General features: G+C 45.7%; 1 protein-coding gene across 10 annotated transcripts in view; it reads left to right on the plus strand.

Annotated features, from left to right (window-relative positions):
• Window positions 1-2,496: 2,496 nt before the first annotated feature.
• Window positions 2,497-12,728, plus strand: part of LOC121548341 (tight junction protein ZO-1-like) — a 150,129-nt gene continuing 139,897 nt past the window's right edge. For all 10 annotated transcript variants that reach the window (XM_045217882.1, XM_045217887.1, XM_045217888.1 and 7 more), the window contains exon 1: window positions 2,497-2,795. In XM_045217882.1, the coding sequence (XP_045073817.1) occupies window positions 2,640-2,795 (156 nt within the window). In that variant the 5' untranslated portion in view covers window positions 2,497-2,639. The remainder of the gene's footprint in view (window positions 2,796-12,728) is intronic.

Here is a 12,728-nt window from a genome sequence, read left to right on the forward strand (position 1 = left end):
ATGAGTGTCACGATCGTCGTAGTAATGAGTAGACCAAGGCGCAGCGTGAGAAACAAACATGACTTTAATTAGTTAAAGTTTCTAAACAAAACAAAAACACGACTCGTGAAGTCCACGGTGACAATGACCGAACACGGAACAAAAACCCACAAACCCAAAGTGAAACACAGACAGTTAAATATGGCTCCCAATCAGAGACAACCAGCAAACAGCTGACACTCGTTGCCTCTGATTGGGAGTCACTCAGTCAAACATAGAAACAGAACACATAGAATGAACACACCCTGGCTCAACATAATGAGTCCCAGAGCCAGGGTGTGACAGTACCCCCCCCTAAAGGCGCGGACTGCGACCGCGCCTCAACTAAACAAAACAGGGGAGGGCTGGGCGGGCATACCTCCTCGGCGGCGGTTCTGGCTCCGGCCTTGACCACCACCCTCCAATACACCCCCCATAGTGCCCCTGGTCCAGTCTGTCGACTTGCACCCCTGGCTTGGTGCGTGGAGGAGGAACGGGCCTTACCAGGCTGACTTTCGCACCCCTGGCTTAGTGCGAGTGGCAGGAACAGGCCGGACCGGGCTGGCGACGCGCACCGTAGGTTTGGTGCGAGTGGCAGGAACAGGCCGGGTCGGGCTGGCGACGCGCACCGTAGACTTGGTGCGGGTGACAGGAACAGGCCGGGTCGGGCTGGCGACGCGCACCGTAGACTTGGTGCGGTGGCAGGAACAGGCCGGACCGGGCTGGCGACGCGCACCGTAGGTTTAGTGCGTGGAGCAGGGACAGGCCGGGCTGGGCTGTCGACGCACACCGTAGGCTTGGTGCGTGGAGCAGGGACAGGCCGGGCTGGGCTGTCGACGCACACCGTAGGCTTGGTGCGGGTGGCAGGAACAGGCCGGGCTGGGCTGTCGACGCACACCGTAGGCTTGGTGCGTGGAGCAGGAACAGGCCGGACCGGGCTGGCGACGCACACCGTAGGCTTGGTGCGTGGAGCAGGGACAGGCCGGGCTGGGCTGTCGACGCACACCGTAGGCTTGGTGCGTGGAGCAGGGACAGGCCGGACCGGGCTGGCGACGCACACCGTAGGCTTGGTGCGTGGAGCAGGGACAGGCCGGGCTGGGCTGTCGACGCACACCGTAGGCTTGGTGCGTGGAGCAGGGACAGGCCGGACTGGGATGGCGACGCACACCGTAGGCTTGGTGCGTGGAGCAGGGACAGGCCGGGCTGGGCTGTCGACGCACACCGTAGGCTTGGTGCGTGGAGCAGGGACAGGCCGGACTGGGCTGGCGACGCACACCGTAGGCTTGGTGCGTGGAGCAGGGACAGGCCGGACCGGGCTGTGGAGACGGATAGGAGGCCTGGAGTGAATAGCGGCCACCACCCGTCCTGGCTGAATGCCTACCCTCACACTCTGTGTGAGGCATCCGCACAGGACGTACAGGGCGGTGTACCCCTGGCCTGGTGGCCTTCTGGATCCGCCCCCCTTTTCTCCTCCGTCAGCCCCGTCGTCCATGCCGTGTGCCCCCCTAAAAATTTCTGGGGTTGCCTCACGACCGTCCGACGACGACCCTGATCACGCCGTAGCTCCTCTCTACGGCGCGCCTCCACCGTCTCACTCCATGGCCGGCGATCCATCCCGGCCAGGATTTCCTCCCAGGTCCAGGACCCCTGCCCGTCCAAGATCTGCTCCCACGTCCAGGCTGCCTGCTCCTGGACACGCTGCTTGGTCTTGGTATGGTGGGTTTTTCTGTCACGATCGTCGTAGTAATGAGTAGACCAAGGCGCAGCGTGAGAAACAAACATGACTTTAATTAGTTAAAGTTTCTAAACAAAACAAAACACGACTCGTGAAGTCCACGGTGACAATGACCGAACACGGAACAAAAACCCACAAACCCAAAGTGAAACACAGACAGTTAAATATGGCTCCCAATCAGAGACAACCAGCAAACAGCTGACACTCGTTGCCTCTGATTGGGAGTCACTCAGTCAAACATAGAAACAGAACACATAGAATGAACACACCCTGGCTCAACATAATGAGTCCCAGAGCCAGGGTGTGACAATGAGTGTGGCCTTGGGCCCTGGCTGTGCTGTTTAGCTAGCGGTTCTCTTCAGTGGGAGAGTGTGGCGGTGCATGTTAGAGCCTAGCTCTGGCTGAATAATGGAGGAGAAGGAAGGATGCTCCATACCTCTGTCCCCCGGGGGCCACATGACATTACACCCAATTATGCACACTTGCCTTGAATGCCACTCAACCCAACAGGGAAAAGTGTCCTTTAAAGAAATGAAGAGGAAAGGGGGAAAAAAACGTTTTGATCTATCCTGTATTCAGCTGGGTATCCGCTGTCTCTTACCTCAGTTCCTCCTGTGCTGCTAGCGTTGAGCTTTGTCCCTCCATTTTGAAAGTGTGTGGTACGGTTGTGATTATGTATGTACTGTATGCTAACACTAATGTGGTGTCTCTGTCCCTCTGTCTCCCTCTGTGTTCCAGGGTGACTCCCACAGATGGATTGACAGGGATAGGTGCCACGGGGATAGGCACCGCGGCTTCGTCCGCTGCCATTACGGAAGCTCAGGATTCAGCAGAAGCAGCTGCAGAAAATGCTGCAGCCGCTCGTGCCGCTGCTCGTGCAGGTGCTATGTGTGGTTCTGGTGCTATAGGAGGATGCAGTGTAATGTTTGCCACCTCCACACTCTCGCTGCCTATGAGCCAGGGCAAGCCCTCCCTCCGCAGGATCAAGGGCCGCATTCACCGCAGCAAGAGCCTGGACAGCATAGACCTGCTCGACTCCAATGTAAGTTTTAAACGGACTAAAATGTATGTGTGGTGGTGTGTGTATGCGTGTGCATGTTTGTGTGTGCATAAGCGTGTTAAAAAAGTATATGCCCTTGCTTTCTAATTACAGTTTTCTGAGGACATGGATAATGTGTCACCCTAAAATGTTCAGCAGCCTTTCTAACTCATGAATAATATACTTTATCGTAATGCTGCTTAAATGCTATTCTCTAAACCCCCTGCAGTCAAGTTATAGTTGGTCATGAATCTAAACAAACTCTTTAACTATCATCAAAGGCAATGAAGAGACAATTTAAAAGGAAAATGGTTTTACTCTTTTCCCTGCCAAAATGGAAAACCTGATGACTGTCTTTACTGTACAAATGGGCTTTTCAGTTCATGTAAGTGCCTACACGTAAGTTCAAGTAAGTGCATAAAAGTGAATATTCATAGGGGTGTGTTATTAAACTAAATCATGAATATTGTTATGTAACTTCATGGTTATCTGGGGACAAATAGTACATTATTCACAATCAGCAAATGGAGTTGATATTTTGTCCCTGTTTAAAATATTTTTGTAAATAGGGCCTACTACCTTTTAACTGTTAGGAAAGATAAAACCACCACATAGCTAGCTGCATTATTTGGTTCCCTAAGGGAGATGGTATTCTAATGGAGTGTGGTGTAAAGCAAAGCTTTGATCTCTGTCCTCATACATTAAAAGCAGTTGCTATTTGAACCTCTTCCCTTACTGATACAGGCTGAACTGAATTCTATAGGCTCTACAAGCCTCCCACTTACGCAGTGATAGTCTGTAAGTACAGTGCCTTAAGAAAGTATTCACACCCCTTGACTTTATCCAAATGTTGTTGTGTTACAGCCTGAATTTAGAATGGATTACATATCCCTTTGAGCATGGTGAAGTTATTAATTACACTTTGGATGGTGTATCAATACACCCAGTCACTACAAAGATACAGGCGTCCTTCTTATCTCAGTTGTCGGAGAGGAAGGAAACTGCTCAGGGATTTCACCATGAGGCTAATCGTGATTTTAAAACAGTTACAGTTTAATGGCTGTGATTGGAGAAAACTGAGGATGGATCAACAACATTGTAGTTATTACTCCACAATACTAACCTAAAAGACAGAGTGAAAAGAAGAAGGCCTGTACAGAATAAAACATATTCCAAAACATGCATCCTGTTTACAACAAGGCACTAAAGTAAAACTGCAAAACATGTGGCGAAGAAATGAACGTTATGTCCTGAATACAAAGCATTATGTTTGGGGCAAATCCAGCACAAACATCACTGAGTACCACTTCATATTTTCAAGCACGGTGGTGGCTGCATCATGTTATGGGTATGCTTGTCATCGGTAAGGACTAGGGAGTTTTTTAGGATTAAAAAAAACAGAATAGTGCTAAGCACAGGCAAAATCCTAGAGAAAACTTGGTTCAGTCTGCTTTCCAACATACACTGGGAGACAAATTCACCTTTCAGCAGGACAATAACCTAAAACATAAGGCCAAATATACACCGGAGTTGCTTACCAAGACGACATTGAATATTCCTGAGTGGCCTAGTTACAGTTTTGACTTAAATTGGCATGGAAATCTATTGAAAGACTTGAAAAGGGCTGTCTAGCAATGATCAACAACCAACTTGACAGAGGTTGAAGAATTTAAAAAAGAATAATGTGCAAATATTGTACAATCCAGATGTACAAAGCTCTTAGAGACTTACCCAGAAAGACTCACAGTTGTAATCACTGCCAAAGGTAATTCTAACATGTATTGAGGTGTGAATACTTATGTAAATTAGATATGTCTGTATTTCATTTTCAATACATTTGCAAGAAGTTCTAAAAACATGTTTTCAATTTGTCATTAGGGGGTATTGTGTGTAGATGGGTGAGAAAAACATATATTTCATCCATTTTGAATTCAGGCTGTAACAAAATGTGGAAGTCAAGGGGTGTGAATACTTTCTGAAGGCAATGTATGTTGTTATTACGTGGACCCTCTCGTAGATGGCACACCAGCTATATTAGAAAGCTTGTATGGAAAGGGAAGCAGTGCAATGCAGACTTGGTAATCATTCTCAGCGACACACACACACACACACACAAACACACACACACACTCTGCCAGAAGACCATCAGTTATGCAATATGTGACTTCTGTCACTTCAGCATTGAGTTCTGCGAAACCTAAAGCATTCCATATGTCCCTGACTGACTGACTGACTGATTTATTCTTCTAAAAAGAGTAATCTGATAAATAGTAAGCTGCTTGAATCAAGCTCTAAACCATGATAACCCTGGGAATCTGCAGTGGGTTTCTCCTCTCTGGTCATCTCATATGAATTGCTCTGAATGGGGAGAGGGGGATGGGTGTCAGAAAAGCAACCACCGGTTTATGAAGTGAGAGCATGCCAACTTCCACTAATGCACAATTTTAGTGCCACTGGAACACACAGGACATTTCATGAATTAAAACAGCCAACTCTCTTACATAGCCAACATTTTGTAACATTCACCTTACATAAATACACACAGATTTGCACTTGCTTTAGATGTAACTCCTGTCATGAGACATATTGTGTTTACTGCGCCACTAGAAGCGCCTTGATACAAACACAGACTCAGACATTACTGAGCCCAGTGGAAGAGGAGCCTAAACTAACAGCTTTATCTGCTTGTTTTGTGTTTTTGATGAGGAGGTAATTGGGAGATCATGTATTTTGGTAAGGGCTCATCATTTGGCACCTCTACAGCGGCCGGCCTGTCCTCATGTGTCTGGGTAGGGCCTCATTATTCAGCACCTACACAGCAGCCGGCCTTTCGTCTGTGCATGAGAGGGACTAAATTTAGAAAAAGCAACATTTGCAGTTCACAGAAGTGAATCCATTATTGATGTGGTGGAGCTGGAGGTGTCAGTAAGGGACGTGCCGTTGGCCCAGGTGGCACAGAGCAGCATGGCTATCCTGAGTGGATACACATTCACGCTCTCACTCACACACATACACACACACTAGTGTTACACGTTACACCGAAACTTCTGTACTTTTTCGATACTAGAACATGAAAAACGGTTCGGTACTAGAATTTTTGTTACTTTCGGTACTTCTGTCAAATGTGTCTCACGTTGTCTACTGATTGAGAGAATATCACGTCTGTGTATCAGCGCAGCCGATGTCCCCATAGCGCGAGAGCCCGTGCCTGCTCAACTTACTAATTGCTAGCTCTAGCCTGCCATGAAGAACCTCTGAACTGGGAGTCTGGGCTGCATCACCACTCATGCTGCACAGAAGTTAATACACTTGATTAATGCAACACGGCATGTAGAAATGTTGAAACTGCTAATTACTGTTCCCAAAGCAATGTCCAGTACAGGCTAGAACACTACAATGCAAGAAGATACTGGTAGCTTCCAGCTTTGTAGGCTAACTTTCCTTGCTAGCTTACAGCTGAAGCCAACATCAATTCACTAGAGTACCTTGTTTGTGATAATATGCACAACCATAACACAAAATATTGCTGATTACAAAGCTGATTGTCACCAAAAACTGTATTAATTCCCTTCGTCTCCCCCGCCTCACGTCTCAAGTCCAAAATGGAAGGTAAACAGATTATTTTTCATCTGTAGCCTCATGAAATCAGCCAAAACAAGTTGAAATGATTGTATAATTGATTAATTAATGCATACATCCAAAAATTTCAGATGTAATGATATTGAACTCAAAAGGTCTGTCTGGATCGTGTGCCATTCTGTGACTTTGACTAATACGCCTTCTTGTTTTGCTGTGGTATCGTATTGGTATCAAGTATCGTGAGGGTATCGAGTCTTGTGATACTAAACCTGGTATCAGTATCGAAGTCAAAATTCTGGTATTGTGACAACACTTACACACACACATACACGTACGTGTGCACACACACACACACACATAAGAAATGTGCACGTACGAGTGTACACACACACAAACACACATGCAGACACACACACATATCAACGTGCACGCACATGTGCACACACGCACAAAAACACACATAAAAACACAAATACACACAAACATAATGTGCTGGCACGTGTCCCACTATTACAGGTTATATTTCTACTAATAAGAGTGAATATACAGTGCATTCGGACGGTATTCAGACCCCTTGACTTTTTCCACATTTTGTTTTGTTACAGCCTTATTCTAAAATTGATTAATTTGTTTTTTTCCCCTCTTCAATCTACACACAATACCCCATAATGACAAAGCGAAAACAGGTTTTTATAAATGTTTGCAAATGTATTACAAATAAAAAACAGAAATATTACATTTACATAAGTATTCAGACCCTTTACTCAGTACTTTGTTGAAGCACCTTTGGCAGTGATTACAGCCTCGAGTCTTCTTGGGGGTGACACTACAAGCTTGGCACACCTGTATTTGGGGAGTTTCTCTCATTCTTCTCTGCAGATCCTCTCAAGCTCTGTCAGGTTGGATGGGGAGCATCGCTGCACAGCTATTTTCAGGTCTCCAGAGATGTTTGATTGGGTTCAAGTCAGGGCTCTGGCTGGGCCACTCAAGGACATTCAGAGACTTGTCCCGAAGCCACTCCTGCGTTGTCTTGGCTGTGTGCTTAGGGTCGTTGACCTGTTGGAAGGTGAACCTTCGCCCCAGTGTGAGTTCCTGAGCGCTCTGGAGCAGGTTTTCATCAAGGATCTCTCTGTACTTTGCTCTGTTCATCTTTCCCCCGATCCTCACTAGTCTCCAAGTCCCGGCCGCTGAAAAATCCCCACAGCATGATGCTGCCACCACCATGCTTCACCGTAGGGATGGTGCCAGGTTTCCTCCAGACGTGACGCTTGCATTCAGGCCAAAGAGTTCAATCTTGGTTTCATCAGACCAGATAATCTTGTTTCTCATGGTCTGAGTATCCTTTAGGTGCCTTTTGGCAAACTCCAAGCGGCCTGTCATGTGCCTTTTACTGAGGAGTGGCTTCCGTCTGGCCGCTCTACCATAAAGGCCTGATTGGTGGAGTGCTGCAGAGATGGTTGACCTTCTGTAAGGTTCTCCCATCTCCACAGAAGAACTCTGGAGCTCTGTCAGAGTGACCATCGGGTTCTTGGTCACCTCCCTGACCAAGGCCCTTCTCCCTCGATTGCTCAGTTTGGCCGGACGGCCAAATGTTTTGGCACCCTTCCCCAGATCTGTGCCTCGACACAATCCTGTCTCGGAGCACTAAGGACAATTCCTTCGACCTCATGGCTTGGTTTTTTCTCTTGACATGCACTGTCAACTGTGGGACCTTAAATAGACATGTGTGTGCCTTTCCAAATCATGTCCAATCAATTGAATTTACCACAGGTGGACTCCAATCAAGTTGTAGGAACATCTCAAGGATTATCAATGGAAACAGGATGCACTTGAGCTTAATTTCGAGTATCATATTAAAGGGTCTGAATACTTATGTAAATAAGGTATTTTTTGGTTTTTATTTGTAATATATTTGCAAAAAAATCTAAAAACCTGTTTTCACTTTGTCATTATGAGGTATTGTGTGTAGATTGATGTTTATTTATTTATTTAATCCATTTTAGAATAAGGCTGTAACGTAACAAAATGTGGAAAAAGGGAAGGGTTCTGAAAACTTTCCAAATGCACTGTAGGCCTTAATAGTGCTATTAATGCTGTAATTTCATATAGGCCTACAGTTTTAACGGCTGAAGTTTCTTTTGTCTTTATTGGTGTGTGTGCAATTTTGTTTCATCTATCAGGCTTAAAAGAGTGTTTTACGGTCTGAGTGACAGGATAAGTGTTCTCCAGAACGTCAATGGCTTTCCTGTTACCCCCTGCCAGCCAGGCCCTTGGAGGGTTGCCTATTCTTCAGTCATAGGCCTTCTTTATGTCCTGGTGATTGTATGACTCCACTGAACACAATTTAATATTTCCTTGGCTAGCCACAGGACACCCTTGCATTGAAGAAGTGTGTAAAAGGAATACCCACAGGGAACTATTTGAACCACACAACTAACTCTCTATCTCCCTTCTTTTATTCTGTCCCTAGGGGTCATATGCTCCTCAAGTAGGAGGGGAATGTTTCAGATGGTACATGTCAAATCTATTGCTCAAGCTGGAGGAGGAGGTTTTAGCCCAAGGCCTAGCCTGGCTGTCATCTGTGCTGGCAGTCAGTGTTCTTCACTGAAAGATTTGATTTGGAGCACCATGTCACGGTCACAAATGAGATTGTAAGAGAGAGGTAGATGTCGGAGAACTGAGAAAGAGTGAGAGAGAGAGAGAGATAAACAATTATATACCAGTGATTACATTAATTTTGGATTAGATATTTCTATAGAATGTACCAGATATGTTTTTACTGGCCATGGTAAGTCAATGAATCTACCTGAATCGAGGGATCGGGGATAGAGAGAGCGGAAGGAATCACAATGATTCTATATGATTTCCTCTTCAAAGCTGAGCCATCCTTCAATCAGGCTACTCTTCAGAGACACTCAAGAGAAGATACAGTGGGGGAAAAAAGTATTTAGTCAGCCACCAATTGTGCAAGTTCTCCCACTTAAAAAGATGAGAGAGGCCTGTAATTTTCATCATAGGTACACGTCAACTATGACAGACAAAATGAGAAAAGAAAATCCAGAAAATCACATTGTAGGATTTTTAATGAATTTATTTGAAAATTATGGTGGAAAATAAGTATTTGGTCAATAACAAAAGTTTCTCAATACTTTGTTATATACCCTTTGTTGGCAATGACACAGGTCAAACGTTTTCTGTAAGTCTTCACAAGGTTTTCACACACTGTTGCTGGTATTTTGGCCCATTCCTCCATGCAGATCTCCTCTAGAGCAGTGATGTTTTGGGGCTGTCGCTGGGCAACACGGACTTTCAACTCCCTCCAAAGATTTTCTATGGGGTTGAGATCTGGAGATTGGCTAGGCCACTCCAGGACCTTGAAATGCTTCTTACGAAGCCACTCCTTCGTTGCCCGGGGCGGTGTGTTTGGGATCATTGTCATGCTGAAAGACCCAACCACGTTTCATCTTCAATGCCCTTGCTGATGGAAGGAGGTTTTCACTCAAAATCTCACGATACATGGCCCCATTCATTCTTTCCTTTACACGGATCAGTCGTCCTGGTCCCTCTGCAGAAAAACAGCCCCAAAGCATGATGTTTCCACCCCCATGCTTCACAGTAGGTATGGTGTTCTTTGGATGCAACTCAGCATTCTTTGTCCTCCAAACACGACGAGTTGAGTTTTTACCAAAAAGTTATATTTTGGTTTCATCTGACCATATGACATTCTCTCAATCCTCTTCTGGATCATCCAAATGCACTAGCAAACGCACTAGCAAACTTCAGACGGGCCTGGACATGTACTGGCTTAAGCAGGGGGACACGTCTGGCACTGCAGGATTTGAGTCCCTGGCGGCGTAGTGTGTTAGTTATGGTAGGCTTTGTTACTTTGGTCCCAGCTCTCTGCAGGTCATTCACTAGGTCCCCCCGTGTGGTCCTGGGATTTTTGCTCACCGTTCTTGTGATCATTTTGACCCCACGGGGTGAGATCTTGCGTTGAGCCCCAGATCAAGGGAGATTATCAGTGGTCTTGTATGTCTTCCATTTCCTAATAATTGCTCCCACAGTTGATTTCTTCAAACCAAGCTGCTTACCTATTGCAGATTCAGTCTTCCCAGCCTGGTGCAGGTCTACAATTTTGTTTCTGGTGTCCTTTGACAGCTCTTTGGTCTTGGCCATAGTGGAGTTTGGAGTGTGACTGTTTGAGGTTGTGGACAGGTGTCTTTTATACTGATAACAAGTTCAAACAGGTGCCATTAATACAGGTAACGAGTGGAGGACAGAGGAGCCTCTTAAAGAAGAAGTTACAGGTCTGTGAGAGCCAGAAATCTTGCTTGTTTGTAGGTGACAAAATACTTATTTTCCACCATAATTTGCAAATAAATTCATTAAAAATCCTACAATGTGATTTTCTGGATTTTTTTCTCTCAATTTGTCTGTCATAGTTGACGTGTACCTATGATGAAAATTACAGGCCTCTCTCATCTTTTTAAGTGGGAGAACTTGCACAATTGGTGGCTGACTAAATACTTTTTTCCCCCACTGTATTCATAATAGAATCTTCATCTCTCCTTCCTCGCTGCATCATTTCATGTTCTCTCCCCATATTTCAATAGCCTCCCCCGCCATCCCCGGCACTATCCCCTCTTGTTTTCCTACTCAGGACTATCACAATGTCACAGGACAATATGAGACAGTTTTCATTTCACCTCACTGAGTTCATAGCCATTGCATTAGCTTCTTCACATGCAGCAGCCGCATTAGCATCCATTTTCTCCCTCACGTAGCCCAGGACCATTGTAAGAGTGGTCTACGAACGGGAGTCAAAAACATGAATAATTGATTAAGAAAATGATCTACTCCATAATGCAATGTTTTTCTTGCCGTTCCAGCTATTTTTGTAAATGTTAGCGGAGGAGGTAATAAAGGTCCTTTAGCACTGGAGCCTCCAGAAGGTGAATGCGGTAAGAAGGAGGCAGTTTGGAGATGTAACTCACCTGGGAACGCTGTTATTAATTATTCAGGGCAAACCTATGGCTCCCCCATTTGTCTTCTAATGCAAAGCAGCTGCCAATGTCTTTCGGCCCTGAAGCAGAGAGGATCGATTATATAGAACAATGTCTGGCGGCCCTGAAGCAGAGAGGATCGATTATATAGAACAATGCCATGGAACAGAAAGGACTCTCCCTGAGACTAATGAGCTGAGAGGGGAGATTTGTGATCACTTTATGACTTCATGTATACTGTACTTACCTTTGGACAAAGGAGCACCTTTTAAAGACTCATAATGGAGGTTGTCTAGAAATGTTCCACGTGTCATTGTGCGTTATTGACTTGTCTGTACTGTCCATGAAGAGCTTTCATTTTAACCCCAAACAACAACTGCTCTTGATGACGTGGACGTCGATTAAGGCAGCTCCCCTGCACCTCTCTGATTCAGAGGGGTTGGGTTAAATGTGGAAGACACATTTCATTTCAGTTGTGGAACTGACGAGGTATCCCCTTTCCCTTTCATTCAGACTCTTCACCTGTGTATGATAGTTAAGGGGTACAGTAAACAGAGGCAGAGCCCCTTGGTAAACATAGTGTAGTGAGATGGCTAATAACTGCAGCTGCTTTGTGTGCAATGATTCTATTCTGCAGGTGATGAAAACGCCCTGCAAACTCCAGTGAGAGAGCTACGTGCAGAGAGAGAGAGAGAGACAGAAGGGAGAGAGAAATGAGGAATGGATTAGAGGAGTAGGGAGATGAATGAGAGGGAGGAGTAGAGGTTATGACATGGATACAGTTTATGAGGAATGAGAGAAAAGTGTGACAACGAGCTGCAGAGTGTTCAGAATAGATTAAGATATTTCCCATGTGTAGGCAGACCCACACACTGATCTTATCACTCACAATTCTCACATGTCTGGGTACTTTGTTCTTAGAACACAACACAGTGAAAAACTGCAATGGATATCAGGGTTAAGGCCTTTCTTACCTCAGAGGAACCATTAGTCGTGTGTGTGCTTGTATGAGTGTGCAGACGTGCATATACTGTATATGTATGTGTACGCACGTGTGTGTGTGTTTGTGAGTGTACACCTGTCTTACAGGTGTAAACATCTAGAATAGGAGGTGTTCGAACAGCCCCACAGAAAGCTGATTATTGCTGAACAATCTGTCTAATTAACACAATGGAGCTTTACGATCTGGGGTCACATGCATCACTTAGTGCAGATCACTGCGCTGATACACTGCCAGTTAGCCCAGTAAACCCAGTCAGTCACGCGTGTGTGTTGGGACTGTAGTCTGTCTGTGTTGCTTTGGCTTATTCTGTCGTGTCAGAGGCCCAGCTGTGGAGCGGTCAGGTGCCTCCTG

The sequence above is a fragment of the Coregonus clupeaformis genome, unplaced genomic scaffold (assembly GCF_020615455.1).
Source record: "Coregonus clupeaformis isolate EN_2021a unplaced genomic scaffold, ASM2061545v1 scaf1264, whole genome shotgun sequence".
NCBI lineage: Eukaryota > Metazoa > Chordata > Actinopteri > Salmoniformes > Salmonidae > Coregonus > Coregonus clupeaformis.